The 25,095-nt window shown below is 40.9% G+C and overlaps 2 protein-coding genes across 5 annotated transcripts; both read left to right on the top strand.

The window, feature by feature from the left end:
- The first annotated feature begins 1,600 nt into the window (after positions 1-1,600).
- Positions 1,601-17,252, top strand: LOC127602022 (melanopsin-A-like). Of its 3 annotated transcripts, none has more exons than XM_052067834.1 (9): positions 1,601-2,358; positions 9,875-10,008; positions 10,081-10,284; positions 13,601-13,772; positions 14,274-14,435; positions 14,985-15,092; positions 15,348-15,522; positions 15,976-16,116; positions 16,475-17,252. In XM_052067834.1, exons 2-9 carry the CDS (start codon positions 9,912-9,914, stop codon positions 16,868-16,870), a joined length of 1,455 nt encoding a protein of 484 aa, XP_051923794.1. In that variant the 5' UTR covers positions 1,601-2,358; positions 9,875-9,911; the 3' UTR covers positions 16,871-17,252. The 3 variants fall into 3 exon arrangements, with proteins under 3 accessions (XP_051923794.1, XP_051923795.1, XP_051923793.1); XM_052067835.1 differs by lacking the exon at positions 1,601-2,358 and adding an exon at positions 4,667-5,221 and having other exon boundaries at positions 16,563-16,737; XM_052067833.1 differs by lacking the exon at positions 1,601-2,358 and adding an exon at positions 4,670-5,221.
- Positions 17,253-19,982: 2,730 nt separating this feature from the next.
- Positions 19,983-24,797, top strand: LOC127602024 (rab5 GDP/GTP exchange factor-like). 2 transcript variants are annotated; one of them, XM_052067837.1, is made up of 8 exons: positions 19,983-20,087; positions 21,453-21,639; positions 21,827-21,951; positions 22,451-22,602; positions 22,674-22,743; positions 22,849-22,984; positions 23,505-23,856; positions 24,006-24,797. In XM_052067837.1, the coding sequence occupies exons 2-8, from the start codon at positions 21,482-21,484 to the stop codon at positions 24,396-24,398; spliced, it is 1,386 nt and encodes a 461-aa protein (XP_051923797.1). In that variant the 5' UTR covers positions 19,983-20,087; positions 21,453-21,481; the 3' UTR covers positions 24,399-24,797. The 2 variants fall into 2 exon arrangements, with proteins under 2 accessions (XP_051923797.1, XP_051923798.1); XM_052067838.1 differs by lacking the exon at positions 19,983-20,087 and adding an exon at positions 20,094-20,362.
- The last annotated feature ends 298 nt before the right edge of the window (positions 24,798-25,095 follow it).

The following is a 25,095-nucleotide window of genomic DNA, read 5'->3' on the forward strand; positions in this document are numbered from 1 at the left end:
TAGTCAATACAATAAATAGGCTTGCAATGTGTCCGGTGCCCTCAAGTCTCCGAATAACAGCACGTCATGGGTAATCCCTTTCATTTCATAGGGCAGCGATTCTCCTCCAGGTTTTGTGGCTTCCTAGTATCCCCGTGAGAAATCATCTAGAATACTTTGGGAAATCATCCAATTTCACTTCATTGAGGCAAAAACACTTTGTTCATCGACAGTTGTCTCTACGCTAACGACACACACAGGCAGAAGAAGTAAATCCTCTTCCATTCGAGGGCAGAGGGCACAATAATCCTGTGTGCCCAACCACCTTTTGCATTTCATGTATCACCTTTGTTTTCGGTTCGTCACACTATTATTTAAGTACTTATCCATTTTGTGACATTTGTTTGGTGGTGTGCTGTGAGATATTTGTAATTAATGTACAGTGGAGGTGCCTCGTCACATCAAAGGTTGGGGAAACAATGTGAAAGATGGGACGGGATCATGAAAGGTCTGTCTTTGACTGAAATTCATGCCATGTATGGAATTGTTTCCTTTGATCTGCATTTTGCAAAACGTTTCTTCCGTAACCTACATTCCCACTGGCTTGGATAACGCAACACACACACACACTCACACACACACACACACACACACACACACACACACAGTATTAAAGAGGCTTAAGACTACATTACTTGTTGAGCCCTAAAGCTCCATACTCTATGATGCAACCTTTCCTCTTTGGCTTGACCGCATGTCAGGATGTCTTGTGAGATTTTGTGGGATTTCAGCATCGAAAAGAATGAAATAGTTTTTCTTTGCCTTTTCTGACACGTTTTTGTGACGCGCTGCCCTTAGAACAGGAAACAGATGCTAATATACATACGATTCTTGCTTTACACTCTATGCATTATTCACATATTAATTTCTCATATAACTATAAATGAGAGTCTGTCAAAGGCTGAGGACCACCAAGCACACACAAATTACAGTAAAAGTGAGCCCTATGACCCTGATAATACTAAAGGGAGAGGTAATTGGTTAATTGATGAAAAAGCTACTTATTAGCTACTGATGTAAGCTACTTATTTTTAAGTCTAATGTTGGGTTTTCTCCGGGTGCCCCAGTTTCCTCCCACGTTCCAAAAAACATGCATGGCAGACTGATTGAACATACTAAATTGTCCCTAGGTGTGAGTGTGAGCGCGCATGGTTATTCGTCTCTGTGTGCCCTGCGATTGACTGGCAACTGGTTCAGCGTGTCTCCCGCCGACTGCCCAATGACGGCTGGGATAGGCTCCAGCACCCCCCGTGACCCTAGTGAGGATTAAGCGGTTCGGAAAATGGATGGATGGATGGATGCTATAAATATGTTTGAAAATTATACTAAACTGTTTTGGGCTCATGGTTTGAATCAGAAACTATTATAATAGGCGAAAATTTAGGGTGAGCTTCAAAGACCCTCTACTACAGGAATCAACGAGAATCAAGACACTATAATGATTATGGATCTATTTAAACACATTCCACATTGTACTTGAACCACTACTCCGTATTAGCTGCGAAATACAATTAAACAAAAAGGAGCGACATTAGATCGGACTAACCTAAAGTCAAGGCGCATAATGGTGACAAGTTTGCTCTTTGCATGTTTGGGTGGTCACTTGTTGCTAGGCAGTGTTCACTTGGGTCAATCAAATTTGCCACCTAAGCCAGTGAAAAACAATGTGCATCAGTCATGCCTGCTAGTCTATTTGCATAACAAGCTCGGGACAGAAACTGTAGTGCAGGGGGTGGGGAGCTCCGGTCCGTCGTGATCAGCTCATCAGCAAGCTGCGTAAAGGCCTGAAATGATCACAACCAATTGAATCAGGTGTGTCAGAGTAGGGAAGGATCTAAAAGAAGCACGATATGGCTCTCGAGGAGTTGGAGTTCCCTACCCCTGTTGTAGTGCATTGTAATTCAGACACAAAAAGAAATTCCTACAAAGCCTTTTGTGAATTTTCACTATGAATGCAACGGAATAGTTTTACGCCATTCGACTTTTGTGATACAGTGGTTCACTTCTCTGGCAGGTCACCGTATCGATTGCCTGCAGGCTGGTTGTCCCGCTCCCAGCGCTCAATAGTAATTAGTTGGCCTCCTGACGCTATGGCACAAAAGCCCAGCGCGGCCTCCTGTTATCCCTGAACTGGACATTCACACCAGTAGAGATCAACTGCTCCCTCATGTTAATTGACTCACTGACGTGTGAAACGCTGACCTGCATTGTCCACGACGTCAAGTTGACACCATTGGCCACTTTTTTTTTTTCCGTGGACAAAAGGTCATTGGCAGCCACTTGAGCACCCCGCAAGGTGGATCCAGTGCAGCGTCACAGGTAATATTAGACAACACCGATGTCTTCAACAGCCATTTGAGGAATTGCTTTGCAAAAGTAGACACGGTGACACTTTAAGATGTCTTCAGTGGATGATCCACTGCGCATAGCTGTCCTGGAAAGCAGTCTGGGATTAGAAATAATCATCATCACTGTGTGTGTGTGTGTGTGGAGTTTGCATGTTCTCCCCGTACCTGTGTGGGTTTTTTCTGGGTACTCCAGTTTCCATTTTGATCCGGCACACGGGATTGATGGAAATGTAAAACGCTTTAATTTTAATTGTCACTTTTATGATGATTTTTCTTTGATTTGCACATGACGTGTTTTCAATGATACGTTCGGGTCGACCTATCAAATATGGTTTATTGGCCGATTAAAAGTCTGCTGATTCATGGTATTATATTGCAATTTCTGGCACATAATGTCTCTGAACACTAATCTTTTGTTGAAATCGATTTGTACAGTCATGACATACTTGTGACATAAAGGTAAATACTAGTTTCCATCAGAGAAATAATCCCTGAACACATCTGCCATGTGTTAAGTGATTAAGTACACATTCACATACACATTGCATGTCGAGAGTGCTGTCATGTTTTTATTGCAGTGGGCCACATGCATGCAACAGTGTTTAGATTAAGGCAATCCCTGCCTACACTGTCTTACTTTATGTCTAAACTCTGCATTCCTCACCCCCACAACCTCCATCCCTGCCCCCCACCTTCATCTCTCTTTATCGGTGTTTCCAGCACCATAAAAAGCAAGCGAGAAATGCAGTAGGTTCGGGGTATGATGTTACTCTTTTGTCAAATGTGATCTGGTGATGCCTTTTGGCATTCTTTTGTGAGGCCTACACAAGTCAATTAGAAAAAAAACGCTGGTTAGTTGACAGTTTTCTGCCATCTTGCTGTAGTTTCAGAAGCAAACTTTACAGAAGCATCACACAGATGAGTCTAAACCAGGGGTGGGCAAACTTTTTGGCTCGGGGGACACATTGATTTCTAAATTTGACCAGTGGGCCGGGTCAGCACAAGATACAGTACATATAAAAAAACTGTATATGTTGACAGTCCATACCAAATATCAACAGAACAAAAGCATTAAACGAGAACAGTGAAACAACTGTGGTATGGTAACTGTAGGTACTGTATGAATGTCCAAGTATGTTCACAAAAAAGTGCAACAATATATTGCCCCAAAACTGCAGCATGCAGTCCAGGTATATGACAAAATATAACAAAGTTAGGACTATTTGAATAAAAGACCTGGAGGCTTTCTTTCCATGCACTCACTGTCTCAAACCCTTGATCCCCACACAAGACAGCGTTGCTCCGCTGATGTTGTGCAACGAACTTTTGAAGCTAGCCACGGGACGCTTCGAAGCCCATGGCGCCATGGACCTCGCTTCCTCTCTTATTAGCGGTCCAGTTTGCGTAAAGGTTTTAGCACGATAACAGTCAAACCATTCCAGGAAATGTTCATTTACTCGACTGTCTGTTGAGCCGCGAGCAATTCACTCTGAGCATGGAAATAGCCAGAATCGGACTGAGCAAGAATCGCTTCCTCGTTTTTCAGTCTCGTAGATTTGAGTCTTTCAGACTCCAGGCGTCTCCTGAATGTTTCGTACTTTGTAACCCGCTTCGTTTAATTAGATACAATTCACTTTCTCTTCCGTGGCCATTACTGTTCCTCTTTGTTTGGATGCCATGATCTGCAGGATGTAAAAACGTTCTCAATTCCAGTAAAACTCACTGCAGTAAAGAGTCACTTGCATGTCGCTGTTTTGGATGCAATGAAAATAGCGGTGCAGACACACTTATTCCGATTGTATTGTCGGATTGAGCGTGAGTTCCTTGAGTTGGCGCTACTTCGGGCTTCCATATCGTCTCCCCCTCCCTCCCTGTGCTCTGCAACTTCAAGTAACTGCCCCACCTAGCGTTGAAATGCCTGTCATTACAAGTCCAAATTTAATGACTTTGAATCGAACCTTTATTGTGTACCAACCTTCGGCGGGCCGTATTAAAAAGACCAACGGTGCGGATTCGGCCCGCGACCCGCAGTTTGCCCACCTCTGGTCTAAACAGCTGCACGGAGAGTGAAAAGGCCAAGCATAGCCTACTTGCAAGTGCACCACAAGCCCAAGCCATAGTGTGTGTGTGTGTGTGTGTGTGTGCGCATGTGTGTGTGTATGGCTCATGCAGTCATTTCAAGCTGAATAATTGGGCCGCGCCAATTAGTCGCCTGGTTCCATGGGTGCTCTTTGCATGCGTTTCAGTTCCAGCCACGAGCCGCACGGCCCGCAATGACGACTTGATGCTCAGCGTCTTGTTGATTGTAATCAGGATGCATGTTACGTAAGCATCTGTCAGGGAAAGAGGAGAGGGGTGGTGTTATGGCTCAGGGCCGGGCCTGGTGACATGAAGGCTGGGCAGGGAGAGGGAGAGAGAGAGAGAGAGAGGGGTGATGGGAGGAGGAGAAATGATGAAAGAGTGTGGTGCACAGCTGGTGTGAAGGCATGCCGTAGGAGGACATCAGCAGTTCTTCTGTGAAGACGCTTTCAAATTAAGGACATTTTCTCATCTCTGGACCACTTGTGAACTTGCCGTTGCAACTTTCTTCTCAAGAGTCAGCTCGAGGGAACGGTCTGAACATGGAGGTCAGAACGCAGGAGGTGGATGTCCCCCTTGACGACCATGACGCGGTCTACTGAGAGCATGGAGCCCGAGAGAGCGCACAGCCCGAGCAACTTCTTCAACAAGGCGGACGTACCCGACCACGCGCATTACGTGGTGGCCGCCTTCATCTTGGTGATTGGCACGCTGGGCGTCACTGGCAATGCACTGGTCATGTTTGCGTTCTATAGGTAAGCAAAGTGGCAGATATACTGTATTTGACTTATTTCAATTTGCAAGGGGGTCTGCAATAGACGGAGTACGTTCTGACAATACCGATGCAGCAACAGCCATTAAAAGTCAATATACATCAACATGCTTAACTCCATAACATTGTCTTCTTTTCCTTTGTACGCTGTTAAGTTTCTATGCGATACTATTGGTGATAGCATGTGTGTTATTCCCTTCCATGGGTTTTCTCCAAGTACTCTGAATTTCTTCAACATTGCATGCATGCATGTTGCATATCAGTCCCCAGTACAATATACTACAGCTGAGCCTTTTCTACAACACCTAATCTCATTTTATAAACATTTGTATAACCAAAGCCAATTTCGATGGAGCGAGTCGTATCACATTGCATTAGAACACATCATGCCATACCACACACACAGTCTCATTTGATCAAAGTTGATTTTATTGCGATAAGATTGTTTTGTTTCTCATCTCTTCGTATCGCATTTTATCGCATCACAGCGTATCGTGCTCCAAACCATTTCATCTTTTTAGCGTTTGTTTTATCTCAGTCTTATTTTAGTGTATGAATTATTCCCTATCCAGTAATTTCTCATTTTTCACGGTTAATGGAGAAAGATGGAAATCCGCGCAGTAGGATTACTGTATTGTCTTACTGTATCATGTCGCATTCTTCTCCTATTATGTCGTAGTATACCATCATGTAAGGTAGCAAATCATATTACACCGTCCGACATTTTTGGTGCCCCGAGACTGGCCCACCTTGTATCTTGCAGACGCTGGCCCGACAGGCCCAGAGAAATCTCATTCAAAATAACTGTCTTGCTTTTTTACATCTGCAAAACAATGCACTCCATGGAAGTAATATTTTCAAAAAGTCAAAATAATCACTGAAATGTATGATATTATATCAAGAATATACGGGACCTGAATTGATCCTGACAGGGCCACCACAATGTGGCTGCTGCTGGCCCCACGGGGCTTCCACTGTAAAAGGCTTAATGCCGGACCCTTTATTACATTATGCTATCAATATTTTTATGAATGAGTGACTACAAATGTCACACACACTCTATGTCCACAAAAATACCCCTAGTTCAATGTACCCTTATCGTATTCGACTGTCCAATGGAATTCAAGTGTCTCTTAAAATTTGTATTTTTATCGCAGATTAAATAACCCAAAAAGTCTTATTTTTCCCTATATGAATGAATAAATCATGTATATTTCTCTTTTTATTGTAGATTTTGTGTTTTTTGTTATTGTAACGTGTCCTTGGGTGTCTTGAAAGGCGCTTATAAATAAAATGTATTATTATTATTATTATTATTATTTTCCCTTCAATATTTCCACAACAAATTTGAATTGCATATTCGGCTCTCTTATTTCCTGTTCCGACTGATGTGAACAGGTTCTTGGAAGAGGAAATGGGTCAGAAGGGGAATTGATGTGTGAGCATGCACTCTCGCAGCATGTGTGCATGTGTTAAGGGGATGTTTTTGTCAGGAGCTTTCATACCACCACCCCCCCCCCCCCCCCCCTCTGCCCATCACAATGATGGATACTGTAGATTAAAACGCTTTGCCATTGTGTCCACACACACATACACACAATCTCCACATACATATTACACGTTCTCATAAAGCGAACGTGTTCTCTTTGGTTGATGTGGTGCAACATGGCCCTGTGCGCTGATTGGATGAATTGAATAATGTAATGCACACACACACACATTGAAACATGCATGAAAACATCCACCGTGAGATAAGTTCTCTTTAGGCTATTGCATCGATGTGCATGACCTAAATAATATTCTCGCTCTTACCTAAACTGTGGTGGCAATGAACTTTGTAGACTGAGTTAATGTGTCAGTAACAGGGTGCATCCAACAACATTGCAGCCATCCTTGGTTTTTGGCGTTGACGTGATCTTGGTTCCATTTCCGAATGCTTCACTTAGATTCGATTTGAAGTCAAGTACAAGTGTTCAAAATAAGCCTTGGAATGAAAATAAAGGCAGCAGTACCATGAGCCAATATGCTGCTGTTGTTTTTGGAAATAGGATTTGTAGCTCGACTAAGTTTGTATTTTTCTTTTTGTCTTCATTTGCAAGCAAAGATTTGAATTTTTTTTACTCTTGGGCATATTACAGCACTTTTGGAGCATCTGTAACCTCAGATAACATTTGCAGTGCACTCACTGTTTGTCAAGCACAAGTTACTATTTATAATGGGCTATTAAAACATTAGCTGTGGCCTCATGATTTATCAGACATATGACAGATGCACAAAAGATTTAATATCAGTAGTGGGCTCAGTATTTGGTAAAGACTTTAGCGGACAGATCTGATGACAAGCTGACATTTGGGTCACCATCACTCAAAAGTGGTACCAAACAGTTCTGGCTCACACAGGCTTTAGATTCTAATCCAAATTGCACCACTGGCCATCAGAACGAGCAATGCCTAATCTGGAATAATACTTGATGTGAACACTCGCTTTCCTCTCCTGTCTTCACAGTGCAAAAATACATTGCTGTCTTTAAGCACAAGCTACTTTTTATGATGGGCAAAAGTACGGTACCTAATATTTGTTGATCGGTGGCTGCCACTATTTGGCAAGCCATGTTTATGTGTATAATGGAGAAGGAAGGAAACATCATTTATTAATATTGATTTGTAAGATCACCATTTGGCAAACACAATTTGCTATTTATAAAGTGCAAAAGGATATAGACGAGGGGGGTCAAAACTATGGCCAGGAGGCCATTTGTGGCCCGCCTTCCATTTTTTTTGCAACACACAGCATATTCTCAAAATAACATTTGGCATGGCTCGCATTACTATTTTATTTATTTTGTTTAACCCTCATAGTCCACCGCTTGTGATAAATGTAAAATTATGTCTTTGAATCAAAGGCAAAGGCATTCGGAAAAACACGAGAGAGCTGAAACGTATGGGGGGGGGGTTCTAAAATGGCCTAAATTTCATGACGTCACCGGCTGATAATTATCAGGCATTGCAGCAATAATAAAAAAGGTTTTGATTCCGTAATCTTCACAATTTACATATTTTGCACCATAGAGACCCATTATAATTCATATTTTTGAATGCATCGTAAACCTAATGTGTAATCATGCATTTCACGCGATTTTTACGTCAATCATTTTGTTTTCGCTTGGACAGACGTATGCATGCCACATTGTTGGGTTGAGGTCATTCCAATTGTGCAACTTTTAGGTGGCGCGAGAGGATCGCAAATGAGTTTGCATTTTTGCAGGAGGCTTCAAACCAATGCATTTTACATGAACACGTCCGGTCGGGATTGTTACTAGGGCTTGGTTGGGACCTCCAGACACAATTTTTTTTTTCCTTTTGCAAAAAATAAAGAATAAAAAATCCCAAAGAAATAATAAAAACTATATATGTATGGATAGCACAGATGCCTCTGAACATTTTGAGTGTTTGAAAAAAAGAATGTTTGTATAACACAAAATACATCATTACAAAAATTGTAAAATGCGTAACTTAGGGTTTTTTTCATTTGAAGGACCCAAGGGTTAAGGGGGCCGGGAACTGTGAGTCCCTAATTCCAGCAAACTACAATTTTATCACTATGTGTTGTGTTTATTATTTTACTTTGTTAACTGTTTTGTTCAGTGCTTCGTTGCAGCTGTTGTGAAAGTGTGATATAAATCAGGATGTATTGTATTGTAATGTAGTTGCTATTCAAAACTTGTCTTAATGTAGAGCTTTTCTACATAGAGTAATCCCTTGTTTTTCGCGGGTAATTGTACTGGACCCTCCTGCGAAAAGTGAAAAACCGCATAGTAGGATTTGACACCTACCCCTCCCACCACCACCACGAGGAATTTTCGTGTTTGTGTATGTTTATGTACGTACATGTGGAAGTAAGATGGATGGGAACGAGGTTTCTTGCTTGAACAAGCAAGAAACATCACAGGGTTAGGGGTTTAGGTGAGAGATTAGGTTCGGGGTTAGTGTTAGATTTAGGGTTAGGGTTAGAGTTTAGTCTAAGGGTTTAGGTTGAGGGTTAGAGTTGGGGTTAAGGTTTAGGGTTAGGGTTTGAGTTGGGGTTAGTTAGGGGTTAAGGGTTGGGGTAAGGTTTAGGGTTAGGGTTTGGTTCAGATTACGGATGGGGTTAGGGTTGGGTTTAGAGTTTGGTGTTGGAGTTAGGGGTTATGGGTTGTTTGACACATTTTCAGCAATGAGCAAATGCTAGGTCCTTTTCTTTATTGGAAACAATTGCTAGCTTGCACCTAAAAAAATACTAGTGAGCCCACAACTCGTGCTGCATCCTTTTGTCCATGAGAAACTGCAGGTTGTAACACAGCAATAGTTAGTCACCCAGCCCACCCCCCAACCCCTTCTTGTTACAAACAGCAGTTTAAGTTGTAACCAAATCTTTTCATTTGGTGAAAAGAAGATAGTCTCTTCAATCACAATGCTGGTCCTGTCATGTTCCATGATTTTTTTTTAATTACCAGGACAATTGTTGCTCTTTCTGTTGCTTTTCCAAGTTTCGTGTTGTTTTTCAGTGGCCAAATTGTACAACTGTACACATTTTCATCATCGACTGCCTTGTTATAAATTGTACATTAAGAACATCTCATTTGTGTGTGTGTGTGCAGCAACAAAAAGCTTCGCAGCCTGCCCAACTATTTCATCATGAACCTGGCAGTAAGCGACTTCCTCATGGCCTTCACGCAGTCACCAATCTTCTTCATCAACTGCCTCTACAAAGAATGGGTGTTTGGAGAGATGGGTAATTTCATCCTACATCATACGTACTTCCAAACCACCATCCAAAGTATTAAACATCTGGATTGTCACACAGGTTGTAAAATGTATGCGTTCTGCGGTGCCTTGTTTGGCATCGCCTCCATGATAAACCTGCTGGCCATCTCCATCGACCGCTACATGGTGATCACCAAACCATTGCAGACCATCCACTGGAGCTCCAAGAAAAGAACCACACTGGCCATTATCTCTGTGTGGCTCTATGCACTGGCCTGGAGTCTGGCTCCCCTTGTTGGATGGAGTGAGTCCCTTAGCGCCGTCCACCACATTTAACGCCAGATAAAGCACATTAACTCAGCCAAGCAAACACTGAATACATTGTATGTCACCAGTATACATTTAGACAAGTACCGGTACATAGAAAATCGCTTTGCCGATTTCCATAAAAATTTATTTGGCGTCACTATTTGCAAGAGGTAACCGCGTACAAAAGGATGATGCACTTGCTGTGGGTGTGGTATGTGGCAATCATAAGCTATGCTTTTTACAATGGGCAGAGGGATGCATCAACGGCTATGAGCTCATGATTTGGCAAACATGAAGCACATTTATCGCTACCAAACATACAGTACTGTATACATGGAGTATACTGCGTGTCACAAGCATGGAATTAAAAAGCAAAACAATACATCACTGCAGTGGTTCTTAACCTGTGATGCATGTGAATCCATGTAGTCCATATTCGTCCGACCACTTTCTTTTTTTTGCTCGACAAAAGAATTAAAAAATCCCACATCGTACAATCATGAATCAACAAACGAAGTTTCCCGCAGCACTGATTGGACAAGCAAAGAATGTAATCATCTGCAGCCAGTGATGGCCAAGCGGGCATGTCATAACTACAGTAATTGACATGTTGAGTCAGATTTGTCTTAACCTCCATGGCAGAGGCTCCGTTGAACCCATGAGATCGATTCACCGAACCCCTGGGCTTCGACTGAACCCAGGTTAAGAACCAGTGCGTCATCGCTTCCTGTAAATTATTTGAACTTTGTTTGTTTTGTTTATTGAACATAAAACATATAGAGTAATAATTTGACAGAAAATAAGGTAGATAAAAAAGTAAAAAGAAAGAAAAAAAATCAGTCTTCATTCAACACAGTTATTATGTTCAAGGGAGTAGGATGAAGTAAAAAAACTTATCTAGTCCTACCCCGTTATGTGTTTATATCTACTAAATCATTTTTATATCAATCAGAAAAGAAAAAGTAAGAAGTCTCCATTAAGGCTCATACTTTACCCTTAACCGTGATATTTTCACAACTTTTGGTTTGTATTGGGATTATATACATCCTCACCCTGGCACTCTTGTGTCAATTTTCTCTTGTATTCATAATGGATATTTCAATACCTTTCTCTATTTATCAACTTAGTTCTGATTTATCATTATATTTAATGCTTAGAATTTATCATTTTAACTCTGATTGATGTAGGTTATTTGTACTATTTTTTTGAATTTGTTTTTGAAATCAGCAAGCGATTTACTAATTTTTAGGTCCGTTTCGAGATTATTCCACATATTAACACCTTTAGATACACTTCTTTGCTTAATGTTTGTTCTTGTTTTGAGTTTTTTGAATAAGTTGCTACCTCTTAATTCATAGTTGCTTTCTCGAATTTCAAAAAACTTCTGAATGTTTTGGCAGAGCAGGTTATTGTGTGCTTTGTACATTAATTGGGCGATTTTAAAGTCAACCGGGTCATAACATTTCATCGTATTTAATTTGATAAATAGTGGATTTGTGGGTTCCGTATATTTTGATCTATTAATAATTCGAATTGCTTTTTTTTGTAGTTTGAGAATAGGGAGTGTGTTTGTTTTGCAGGCATTTCCCCATATTTCCACACAGTAGGTCATGTATGGTAATAATAATGAAGTGTATAATGTGTACAAAGATCTCTTCTTTAGCACTTCCTTGGTTTTGTAGAGGATCCCTACGGTCTTGGCTATTTTTCTTTTTACGTCATCGATATGTGGTTTCCAACATAGTTTTGAGTCTATTACTAATCCGAGAAACTTGGTTTCATACGCTCTTTCTATTTCAATTGAGTTTACCATAATTTTAGCTTGGTGTTTGATTGGTCTTGTGCCAAAAACAATTGACTTCGATTTTTTCAGGTTAAGTGACAATTTATTTCTGTCGAACCAGTTTTTTAATTTGTTTAATTCGTTTTCTACTCACTACATGCTACTATTTATAGCAGGGACAGTGATGTAACTTTGGCTGTGGGTATACTACTTGGCAAGTAAAGGCTATTATTTAACTGGCAAAAGATCATAATTTTAGTTGTGGCATCACTATTTGGCAAGCACAACCCACTATTTATAGCAAGCACAATAATGTCACTTCAGTTGTGGTGCCTGGGTGCACTTTGTGGCAAACACACAATCCTAATTATTCATTCATTCATTTTCCGATTCGCTTATCCTCACAAGGGTCGCAAGGGGCGCTGGAGCATACCCCAGCCGTCTTCGGGCAGTAGACGGGGGACACCCTGAACCGGTTGCCAGCCAATCGCAGGTCACACACAGACGAACAATCCTATACGCTCACACTTGGGGACAATTTTGAGTGGTCAATCAGCCTGCCATGCATATTTTTGGAATGTGGGAGGAAACCGGAGTACCCGTAAAAAACCCACGCAGGCCCGGGGAGAACATGCAAACTCCACACAGGGAGGCCGGAGCTGGAACTGCACTCTGAGGTCGACGCGCTAATCACTGGACCACCAGGCCGCCCCACTCCTAATTAGAACAAGCAAAATTTTATAACATTAGCCCGGGGTTTGATGTTGGCTCTCGATTTGACAAGCACAAGATATTTGTACAATGAACAAAAGAGTGGAACTTTATCTGTGTTCTTACCATTTGGCAAGCACAGATTACTGTTCATAACGTTGAATATGACTTTTGTTATTAAATGATGAACTGTGGACTCACTATTTGGCAAGCACATGCTACTCTTTACAAGTGGCAAAAGGCTCTTTTAGTGCATGTGGGCTCACTATTTGGCAAGCACGCTATAACTTAAAACAGGAAAAATTAAGTAGTCATAGCTGTGATCTCGCTATTCGGCAAGCACAAGCTACCATTTATAAAGGGTAACAAAATGATGTTATTTAATCATTAGCTTTGGGCAAGTCACGGAACTGTTTACAAAAGTTACAACAATGTATCTTTAATAGTTCTATGATGGCTTTCAGCAAGCACAAAATTGTGGCCTCACTATTTGACAAGTGAGCACTACTTTATTATATTTATTCAAAGTAATATAACCTTATTCAATAATAACCTGTGGTCTCACATTTCGCTAAGCAAAATCTGCTTTTTATAATCTGCAGAAGAACCTAACAGCTGTGGATCACAATTTGGCGAAGATAAGCTACAATTTACAATGAGGGAAAGGAAGGACATTGTTATTTGATGATGAACTTTGGACTCACCATTTTGGAAGCAGGCGCTTATCCATTGATATATAGTTGTTTTGATAAGAATTATTGCTGCAATTTTTTCATGATGACAGCTACATCCTTAATTGTCATTTTACTTTGTGTAGGCTCTTACATCCCCGAGGGCCTGATGACATCATGCACTTGGGATTACGTCACATACACAGCGGCCAACAGGAGCTACACCATGATGCTATGCTGCTTTGTCTTCTTCATCCCGCTTCTTATCATCTTCTACTGCTACCTATTGATTTTTCTGGCTGTCAGGAAGACCAGCAGGTGAGCAGGAGGCCTAAATCATGTTTGTGGTATACCGATACCTCGACTTGCGAGCGGTAAAGAAAGTTGATATTTTGCTTCTTACTATGTTTTATTTAACATTTATGTCTTATGGAATTTTAACGTAAATTTTAGCATTACATGTTTGCACTGAGAGAGGAAAGTAATTTCATCTGTGCTGTATGTTCAACATAGAGCATATTTGACAATAAAAGCTGACTTGACTTGACTATGACCAAAAATTGGAACTGTGAGTGAGCGAGTTATATTTCATTGCTATAACTATATTACAGTATATTGTACCGTACTTTGCTAAATTTCTTATTTTTTAAATTATGTTGGTGTTTTTTTTAGACATTTGGAAAGAAGAATTCCATTAATTTTATTGGGGAAAGTTGATTTGCGATACAAGTGATTTAAGTTACGATCATCATCACTGAACTATTCAAACTCGAGGTGCCATTGAACTGCTAAACGCTAAACTAATGTTGTTGTCTTCAGGGAGGTAGAGAGACTAGGCACCCAGGTGAGGAAATCCACATTACTCCATCAGAAATCCATCAGAAGTGAATGGAAACTGGCCAAGATCGCCTTTGTGGTCATTGTGGTTTATGTCCTCTCCTGGTCACCGTACGCCTGCGTCACACTCATTTCATGGGCCGGGTAAGACTGCTTTAATAAACTACATCAAGACAAATTGAATGACTTTGTTGACCTAATGAATTAAAATAATGTACATGTATGTTAAGGCTCTCAAACACTCAACCAAAACCGACTCACTAGTGCCCCCTAGAAAGTCTGAAAAAAAAGACGATGGGCGAACAGGAGTAGATGAGGGGGAGGGGGGGGGATTGTTTCAACTGTTTTTAATCTGCTCAAAACAGCCTTTGCCCATATAAACACAGTTGGTGAAATAGTGAACACTATATAAATATATTACTCGATATCAGACTACTACACGTTCAAAGGGGAAGTCACCAACACAGAGATGGATTTAATCTACATTTTCAGATAATCCCTGAACGCGCATGACCCCATGATTATGTAACAAAACATCAAGAGATCAGGGTTAACTTTGAGCTGTTGGACTCATCTTTTTTCATGCTCTACTAAATTTTAAAAAAAGGGCATCTAGCTGATGTTAACATTTTATATTGACAATGGAAATGCTGCATATGATTCAACCTGATTTTATCTCTTTGTTTTATCCAGCCATGCCAACATCTTGTCGCCATACTCCAAGTCTGTTCCTGCTATCATAGCAAAAGCCTCCACTATCTACAACCCTTTCATCTATGCCATCATTCATAATAAATACAGGTAATCAGCTCAAGTCAGAGCCTCCTATCGTGAAACCTCAAACAGCTGGCTCCACTCTAACAGACACGTTCCACAATTAAGCAGTGGGTCCTGAAAGACAGGGGCCTTTATTTTCCTTATATGATACGTCTGCATCCACTGGATACAATTGCAGAGGATGGGGCATGGTTTTGTACATCACGTCCTAAAGGTCATCTTGCATTCTGTAAATGTTGCACTGTTTATATATGTTTTTCTCATTTCTGCTGTTTTCAGGTTGACTCTGGCAGAGAAGTTTCCCTGCTTGTGGTTTCTGTCTCCCACTCCTCGAAAGGAGTGCATCTCCTCCTCATCCATCAGCGAATGCTCCTTCAGGGACTCCACCATCAGTCGCCAGTCCACCGCATCCAGGACTCACTTCATCAGAGCGTCCTCTAAATCGACTGACATGGTAGACTTAAGTATTTGCATTGTGCCGCAACAAACAAAATAAAATTCTACGGAAAAGAAAATTACATTCAACCAAAAAGCAATGCTGCACGAGAAAACCTGAAATGAAACGAATTATAACTTTAACAAAATATATGGCAAACAAAATACAAATCAGCATGGTCAGAGAGTGGTGTAGCAAAGAGCAAACTTCGAAAGAAACAGATAAATGCTACGTGAAATGAACAAAACCGATGAAAATGCAATACAATATGGTCTGAACAGAAACAAACACTTCATTAATGGAGCATATTCAAATCTCAATTCAATTTTATTCAAACATTTTTAACAATGTAAACCAGAAAAAAAGTACAGTTTTTATTTATTTATTTATTTATTTTAATGATGTGGAATCGAAAATTGAGTTATAGATTCTGAATGAATGTGTCCATATCGGTTGAAAAACCTATTGCAGGTCCCAAGAGATGTGGAGATGGAGTCTCTCGGAAGAAAGTCTGGAAATTCATTTAGGAGTGTGTCATCCTACCATCAGTCCAGCAGAGGCAGCTCCTTCAGGAGGCCACTGGAGCACAAGACCACCCATAAAGAGGAGAAGGTTGGTGTGAGGATATACAGTAAACCGCTGGTGTCAAACCCAAGGCTAAGGGGCCAGATCCGGCCCGTCACAACATTTTATTTGGCCCGCGAAAGCAAATCATATGTGTCATCTTCCATCATCCTTGCTAAAATTTGTACCCAAATGGCCATGTGTAATAAATAACATTGAGATTTTGCAACCATCTTATTACCCCGTTTACACTCACTTGAATAATAACTGAACAAACTATTAAAGTTGACTTGACTGTTAGACAATCACTGTCTCATTGCATGTACATTCTTATTGCTCATGCACATATGTTTCTTTCTGTTTGTTTGTTTTTGTTTTTCTGTTTTGTATTTGTTTCCACCACCAGCATCCATGTACCATGACTGAGTCATCAGGCAACTGTGACCATGAACTGGTTTCTAGCACGCTCACCAGCGCCACTCTCCCCCTACTAGTTCTTACCAGGAGGCGTAGTCGCAGTCTGACCCACAAAGACTCAAAGAGGGACAAAACCATTCCCGACAGGCCGCAAGGCTGCAAGAGCAACTCGGCTGACTCCCTGTGCATCGGACGAGCCTCGACGGCCGAGCCGCAGGCATCGCAGCAGCAGGGTGTCCCTCGAATTGTCGTCATCAGTCCCACGTCCGAGAGCAGACTGGTCCAGCAGGACAGCCTCTGCTTGGAGGAGGCGATGGCAAATAACGTTTTGGTTAGTCTGAACTTCTCGTCTGAGGTTTTGGAAGCGGTGGAGTTGCTATCCTGACTTGTTGGAGGACATTTTGGCTCTTCTCCATTCTCCATGTTGCGTCGCAGCAGTTTTTTTAAAGGCTTTGTCTTTCACGTTGTCAATGTACAGTATTTCAATCTTTCAGTGATTTGTGGTACCCTAATGAGTTTGGCAAAAAGCATACAGTCCTCTGAGCCCCAAACCCTACACCTTGGACAGTTTGCCAGTAAACTGTTGAATGTTGGTCGTTTGGCCGAAATCAAATTCCACACTAAGTCAGCTGTGTGAAACCCTGGACAACACCAGAAGAAAAAAAAGGCAATCAAGGCTACAGGTAATGATAAACTGGCCTTAATGCTCCTGCACTGGGTGCAAATATACAAAGTTTGAGGGAATTTGGAGCCAGAAGAGAAGGGTCGAGCAGTCCACCAGCCAGCCTGCCTCTGCTTTGAGGAGGAGATGGTGAACAATATAAATTGGTCTGAACTTCTCATATGAGAAGGTGAAGGTACTGGGGGCACTATCCTGACCTGTCAGAGAAATTCTTTCCTCCACCCCCTCCGCAACTGGATTGTCTGTTGCTGCTACGAGCTACCCCTTTTTTTTTTTAAAGGTTTGATCTGTCAAGTTGTCATTGGAGTCTAATCCATCAATTTGCTGGACTAAACCGACTTTGGGCAACTGGCAGACCATTCAAAGCCCTAAAACAAGGTGTGATTGCCTGTCAACAGTCTGGGGCTTGGGGTCTGGGTCACCGAACGGAAAATGATCCTATGTGAAGCACTACATGACAGATGAAGTTAAAAGCCAATCAAAGGTACATGCAGTAATGGAGTGGCCCTGGTGCTACGAGAACTTGATACAAATATACCTAACTTGAAGGAAATTGCCACCTTGGGTTGAGAGTTCTACATTGGCGTTTGAGTTAGCGTTTTAAGGTTAGGTTAAGAATAGGGGTTAGTGCAAGAAGTGAAGCACCCCTTGAAATTCTCAGGTAATCAGATCACTGTGCAGAAATCACTCCCGCACCAACGGCATGAAAGATGTGAAAGATTACAACACACATGAAAAAAAAAACTGCAACAAAATCTACAGGCATACATTAATGGGGCCACATACTCCAAGTCTAATTGTGAATGGACAATTTTGAAGGAAATTTGAGACAAGGGGTTAAGGGTTGCTTTTAGAGTTAGGGGTCTGAGAGCAGACCGTCTCATCAGGACAGTCTCTACTTGAAGGAGGCAAATGGTATTTTGGTTAGTCTGGACGTTTCTCCAGACGGCTTACATGCAGTAGACGCTCTGTCCTGATCAAAAGAAGGACTTTATCAGCTTTTCTCCACACCTTGCAAAACTAGACTCTCTGTTTATTTGCTGCCATAATTTTTTTTGGAAAGGTTTCGTCTTTTCACTTGTCTCTGGAGTCCAATTATTCATCAAGTTTCTGTATCTCATTGATTTTGACCAAACGGCAGACTGCCCCCGAACAAACAACTTATTTCCAGTCAACAGCTTTGGTCGAGTCACTGATCCCACGCAAAGTGCTGTATGAAACACTACACAAAAAAGCTAGTCAAAGCTACAGGCAAAGAATGCACCCTTACTCCTGGACTGCATGTGAATTTACAGAGTTTGAAGGATATTGAATTCTAATTTTAGGATTCATATCAGTTTAATCTTTGTGGGTGAGGAATTAGGATTAAGGTTAGGATTGGAGTTTGAGTGAGTGTTAGGTTTGGGAATGTATAGTTTATGAATGTATAACCTATTCAATTCACATCATTGTCACTAGGTGGCACTGTGATAAATTAGATAAAGAGGCATTTGGCATGACAAGTTCATCACACAAAAACTTTGGTCAGAAGCTAGCTAACAATGTAGGATTATTTAGATGTTGGGGGGTAATGATGGAACTTCACTAACATACTCAAAAGTCTCACACATTCACAGGACTCAATTAAAGGAGGACGAAATCAGTTTCAATTTGTGTGATTCACAGCATGGGTTCTTGAGACTTTTGTTTTGTTTGTTTGTTTGTTTGTTTTTTTTGCCTGACCTGTCACCATTGATGTGACTGTTGACTTTCATGAAACAAAAATTAATAAATAAATGTCGTTGTCTTGTCGGCACTCCTTTTTCTGTACCTTTTGGGAGAGACAATCATAAAGAGACTATTGTTGATACAAATCAACTGTGGGTATAGTTATTTAATTTGTCCTGTCCGCTTATAATGAGCCCATTGTGTGGATGCAGTGTATAAATTACCATGATCGTCCGTGCGCAGGCAGAAAAAACGCACATTTTATATCAAGGCTTTTTTGCTTGTAAAATGTACACTATGTGACCACTTATACAATCAGACAACAGCATGTTCAGCATAGTAAAATAACAGATGAATAGTGCGCTATCTAATAGCTGCACTCCAAATGAAAATAATCTCTTGTTCCACAGCGTAGCTTATTTTATAAACTTTATTTTAACATTTTTATGTCTCAATGGTTTGATAAATACATGCATACATAGATATATACAGTACATTTCATGGAATTCATTTGTCATTTTAAGTTTTTTTTGTTTGTTTCCTTTCTTTAAACAAAACAGATGTTTACACAATATCCACAATGCTATTTTATAAAACACATTTTCTTCTACAACATGCTGCTGTGTTGTCTTCCACTTTTCCTGCAGGCATAATAAATGGTAAAACATTTTCTTTACAATTTAGTTGAGCACTGCATGAGTTAAATCAATGGCTGCTACATTCTGGAAAGAACTTGAGAACTGCATGCTGTGAAAAAAATATCTACAATTGCTGGGGGAAAAAAATAACTATTTGAGTCAAAAGAATAAAAAGTGTACCATATTGCCTTTACATTTTGGGAGAGGAAATTTTTACGTCCACAAATCTACATTTTTAAAATTAGTTACTAATATTTAAATTAAGGCTATAATAACAAATCAGAAATGTAGGTCGGTGATATATTAAGAAATGTTTAACAGATTGGTTTGACTTTCTTAAGGGGTTAGCAGTGTAAATTGGAATGACTGAGATCTGACCCATGTAGCGATCCGAGGTGCGGGGGGCTGAGCACTCTTTTGCTTACAATAACTCTGAAAAATATCATCTTTTGTAACTGACCAACACTTATGTTCTATCATCCACAACGCGGGCGCTTTTTTATTACGTCACTCCTCACGCATGACTAGTCAGCTGTTGCTGCGTCCAATTCTTGCACCATCTCCGTTTTCGACAGGTAAGTTATTCTAATCACACAAGTATGGCTTTATGTGGAATTCTTAACTTTCTAAAACTCAGATTAAGCATCAAAATGGGTTCTAATGTTTTCACCGAAATGTTTTAATCACTATTTTACAGCTTTAGGCGTCGTTTATCTCACTCGGGCTCAGATGACAGTCCGCTGCTTAAATTACTTCAAAATGATGCTAGCAAGTAACAATGCTAATAAGACACGAACAAACTTTCTCAACATTTTGGCCGTTGGCGTAGCTTGAAGGGTGACGCGACCAGGTGTGTATTGTGTCAAAAGTCTAACATCGATTTAACGTCGGTTGTTTAATTGAACGAGGATGTTGTTTGAGGAAGTCCGGCAGAGTTATTTGAACAACTGACTTTTGTGTCAGTGCCTGGAACAACGATTGTCATTTTGCGAACAATATTGGAAAAAAGTGAATCAAAAAGGAATCTATGAATATCTATTTATGGGTCTTTTTTGCATAATAGTATTAAACATTTCTATAGTATTTATTCATACACAGTATGGTAAAACTAGGTCTAAACGATTGTGGAAAAGAATCAAATTGCGATTTAATTTTCAATGATTTTTTTTTCAACAAACAATCTTCGTTACAACAAACAATGTCAGATATATTATGCATTATAGGATACACATATAAAGCGTTAATTAGTATGAGAGAAAGCGTATCTATCACAATCACAGGCATAAACTAACCAAATACTTTGATGTGATGTGACATATTACAAATATATATATATTTTTTAATAATACATGTCACTTCATGTTTTCTGAAACATAATACGTAAACGCGGCCTGCACTTCTTAATCACTCAACTTATCATCCATCCAGTATTTATTTGATCCGTTTTATCCTCGCGAGGGTCGCGGGCATGCTGAAGCCTATCCCAGCTTACTTCGGGCAGCAGGCGGCATACACCCTGAGCCAGTTGTCAGCCATTCACACAGCAATCATATAGACTGATAAATAAAAATAAAGATGAATGTATAAAAATGTATCTCAAGCCAGTAACATCACATGCTAATGTGTAGGAAAGTACATTTTGTAACTTTTTTTGATATAACATACAGTATTTATATTTCCAAATGGATAAGTAGTATAGTTTTTCAAAAGAAAATTAAGGTCAGATATGTTAGGTTTTGGAAATATTGTAATTTTTTGTTTTATGTGTGAGATAATCAAATATTAGAGAAAGCAATGATATGTCAATTTTGTAAGATCATAACACTAAGCTCAGTGTCACATATTATCACCATCCAATGAAAACCACATAGGTCCAAAATGTTGTCATTGGTTTTGTAGTTCCTTAGGTCCACCAAGAAGCTTGATTTCATCTCCCATAGAAAACAGGAAGGAGTGATTGACACGCACAATGTGGACGGACAAGCAGCGAGGGATACGACTGTCTCAGCAGGAGCTCCTGTGCAAAAACTCCTGTGGTTACTATGGCAACCCTGCATGGCAGGGTTTCTGCTCTAAGTGCTGGAGGGAGCGAGTGCGGCCTGCCGAAGCCCGCCGACAAGACAACAGGTAAACCTGTACAGGCGGCATTTGAAGAACGTTCTCTCTTTATAGTCATACAAGTGGAAAAAGAATTGAACAAAGAAGTTGACAAATGTAAAAGTTAGATGCATTCCACACCCACCCAAAATATCTGAAAACCTGTGAGAGACCGAGATTCTGATCTCTCTGACTTCCTGTTGGTGACTTCTTGCAGCGCGGGTGCTGACGGCACACCACCAACCTTCTCCAAATTTGAGGAGAAGAAGAATATGGAGAAGGGTCGTCGTATCAACACCATGAGGAGACTCTTCTGGGGCGGCCCGTCCCCCCCCAAAGCTGGTAGGAACATTATCAACAACACAATTCAGGTGTCGTGCAGTAAATAAACCACGGTTCTGCCTGGCCAGGATGGCTGATTTCAAATGAATTCACGACGCTCCTCTTCGGTTATTTGTTTTTTTTTATTTCAATTTACTCCTCCTTCATCTTGACTTGAAATTAAGAGTTATTTGTAATCATTGGTTTTAAATATAATAATACTGGAGTTGAATTTGCAGCTGTCTTTTTTTTGTATCTTTGTTTTGTTTTTGTTTTTTGGGGAGGGGGGGTTTGTGACCTTTAGAGTCCATGGCACCCTGAGCATCTGCCTAGCTTACTGAATGGGCAAGCCTGCTTGGAATGCAAATTAAAGCTCCTCTAGTCGTAGGTTCTTTCAAAGACTGGCTGTGAAATGTTTGTCCACTGACTGTAAAGGATACTTAAAAGCACAAATTGGAGGTTATTCCTTTGCCAGCTATGAAACTTGTTTGGATGCTCTTCCTCCCACCACTCCCTTTAGAACCTTCCGACAGTCAGATGAATGTGTTAAAAGCCTTCCAGAAGCTGCAACCCGGAGACTTCACCGGTTTCTTAAAAATACTCCACAGCCCGTCCTCCCAGCGTCTGCAGTCCCGTTGCACAGCCTTCCTCAACACAATGGAAGCTTACCATGTAATCACCATCTCATATTGAGAGAAGGAGAATGTGCCGTTGGGTTGGTCTGACCGCGTGTTTTAATGTAGGCTCTGCCAGTGCAGAAGCAGTCGGACCTCGTGCAAGACTTCTACCAGTCCTTTGCCGACTATTTCAGTAGTAAGTGCCCATCGCCTTATTGCCATTCAAGTCGTCCATTTAAGGCCACCTCTAAGTTGTGCATTTATCTGTGGTGGGGTTTTTTTCCCTTATTTTTCTTTTCAGGGTTTTCAGAAGCCGAGCTCACTCAGACGATGGAGCATGTGGAGAAGCTCATCATGACGCGCTTGCACAAGTGGGTATTCTGCCATGACAGCTGTGACGATGAGCAGAAGGACCTGATTTTGCAAAGGAGGATACGGTTAGTTTTGCCCCATACTTTGTTGTTTTTAATTCCTGGGGTTTCTTTGTTTATGCATGCTTGGCGTTTTTTGATTCATCAGCCTGCATTGTTTGGGACGGGTTGGTGTCCCTATTTAGTTTTGGTTACATTCATTCCATATATGACAGTTTAAGAAATAGACATTTTCTATGTTTAACATAAAAAGCTAATTTCCCTCTAAAAATCCATTGAGTTAAGAATCGACACAATTTTCAACATGCAAAAAAAGATATATTTCATCAACTAAATTCAAAATGGGCAATTGAAATTGTGTTGTTATAATTATATTAATTTATTGGGGGGTGGTTCAAATTACAACCTATCTTTTGAAAATATAAAAAAAAATCATGCTAGAACAAAAATAAGGCAAATTAAAAACAAAATGCCCGGTCGGATCCATTGTAATCTAAAACACCAAATTTCTAGTTTTTGAGTCCTGTTGGCATCAAAATGTGCAGTTAGATGCTGATTCATATCCTATTATATTGCTTTTTGGCAGTTCTTTGAACTGGGTCACCCCGCAGATGCTCAGCGTACCTTTCCCGGACGTGCAGAGCGCCGTCATGGGCGACCCCTTTCTTCCCGCTATAACAGCCATTATCGAGATGGACGCCAAACGCGCCCCTCAGGACAAGCTGGTGTGCGTGTTCAAGTGCAGCCAGCACGTGTTCGAGGCGCTCTCAGCCTCCAACAGTGAGCCAGCCAATGCCGACGACTTCCTGTCTGCCCTGGTCTATGTTGTGCTCAAGGCCAACCCCCCTCGCCTGCACTCAAACATGCAATATGTCATCCGCTTCGGCCTCCCGCATAGCCTCATGGCAGGAGAGAGCGGCTACTACTTCACCAACCTGGTAAGTTTAGTACACGTTTAAAATATTTTCTCCTTTGACAAAATAACAAAGCGTTCAATGAGAAAAGTGGTTGTATTTCAATCCAAAATCCAGACTGTGAGTACTTTTACAACTTCTAAAATGACCCCATTGCTATCATTTGGTTCCAGTCTTGCGCGGTGGCCTTCATCGAAAAACTGGACGGCCCCTCGCTCAACCTCAGCCCGGAGGAGTTTGAGGGCTACATGCGGCGTAGACAGACCCCAGCAGCAGTGAATGGGTTGCGGGAGGTGTCCTGCGAAACGCGCCATCTGCTGGACGAGCTGACGTCCCGACAGGAGCGGCTGCACCGCGGGGTGGATGCCCTCAACGTGCAGTTGCAGACGTGGGTGCAGGCAGTTCACACCCAGATAGACCAGGCCACGTCCGAGCTGGTCCTGGTGCACGAGGAAGTGACCGATCTCTGCTCATCATCGTCACCACCTTCCTCCTCTGATTCAGCTGTCATAGAGCAGGTAGTGCTTACGGATCAATATGCAGGGCCTCCCGATACAGACTGTTAATCACAAGCCTAGAAGATACTTGCTTTATTATTCAACCCTCTGTACTAACTTTATCACTTGATCACAAAAGCACAGGTTGTATTTCCACTTTGTACAAGTGAATTGTTTGTACTTGTTAGCTATTTGTGTGAGTAAAATGAAGACCGTTTTAAATGCATTCCGTGATTACCAGCAACTGTGATAGCGTACCACTCAGGTTTGTTTGTATGTTTGTTTCCCAAAAAAGAAGTTATAATATATTAAAATGGAGATTTATACGAATCTAAGATGGTCCATAATACTGCTATATGGGGATGTGAAATAACTAGGCAACCTCTTACTGTACTTATAAATTGCACTGTTGACATGCATATTTTTGCTTTTGAAGGGTTTCAATAATAAAAATCTGAATTGACTTGATTACGCATAGTCCTTTGTTATTTTCATGTTTTGAGGGGGAATTAAAGGTTACTTTCTCTTTTTTCCCCTTCAAATCGAACATTAGGTTATTATTTAGTTTGGTAGATATCGAAATGCCCTCGTGTGATGAGGAATGACACAGCGGCTGATTATATAACACCGTGAACAGAAAGCGCTGTTTTCGGCCCAAGCACTAAACGGAACACAAACTTCAGCCCATTTTTTCTTCTAAAATACTCATTTGTCCGACTCATTACAAATTTAATCTTTACTGACGTCACAAGCCCCACTCAGTCAG

The sequence above is a fragment of the Hippocampus zosterae genome, chromosome 6, assembly GCF_025434085.1.
Source record: "Hippocampus zosterae strain Florida chromosome 6, ASM2543408v3, whole genome shotgun sequence".
Classification (NCBI taxonomy): Eukaryota; Metazoa; Chordata; class Actinopteri; order Syngnathiformes; family Syngnathidae; genus Hippocampus; species Hippocampus zosterae.

Excerpts from the sequence above, each read along its gene's own strand:
- LOC127602024 (XM_052067837.1), top strand. The coding sequence starts at position 21,482 with ATGTGGACGGACAAGCAGCGAGGGATACGACTGTCTCAGCAGGAGCTC. Across the intron at positions 21,640-21,826 it reads GCCCGCCGACAAGACAACAG|CGCGGGTGCTGACGGCACAC; the intron begins GTAAACCTGTAC and ends GACTTCTTGCAG. Across the intron at positions 23,857-24,005 it reads GCTACTACTTCACCAACCTG|TCTTGCGCGGTGGCCTTCAT; the intron begins GTAAGTTTAGTA and ends ATTTGGTTCCAG.
- LOC127602022 (XM_052067833.1), top strand. The coding sequence starts at position 5,034 with ATGTCCCCCTTGACGACCATGACGCGGTCTACTGAGAGCATGGAGCCC. Across the intron at positions 15,093-15,347 it reads ATCATTCATAATAAATACAG|GTTGACTCTGGCAGAGAAGT; the intron begins GTAATCAGCTCA and ends TGCTGTTTTCAG. Across the intron at positions 15,523-15,975 it reads CCTCTAAATCGACTGACATG|GTCCCAAGAGATGTGGAGAT; the intron begins GTAGACTTAAGT and ends AACCTATTGCAG.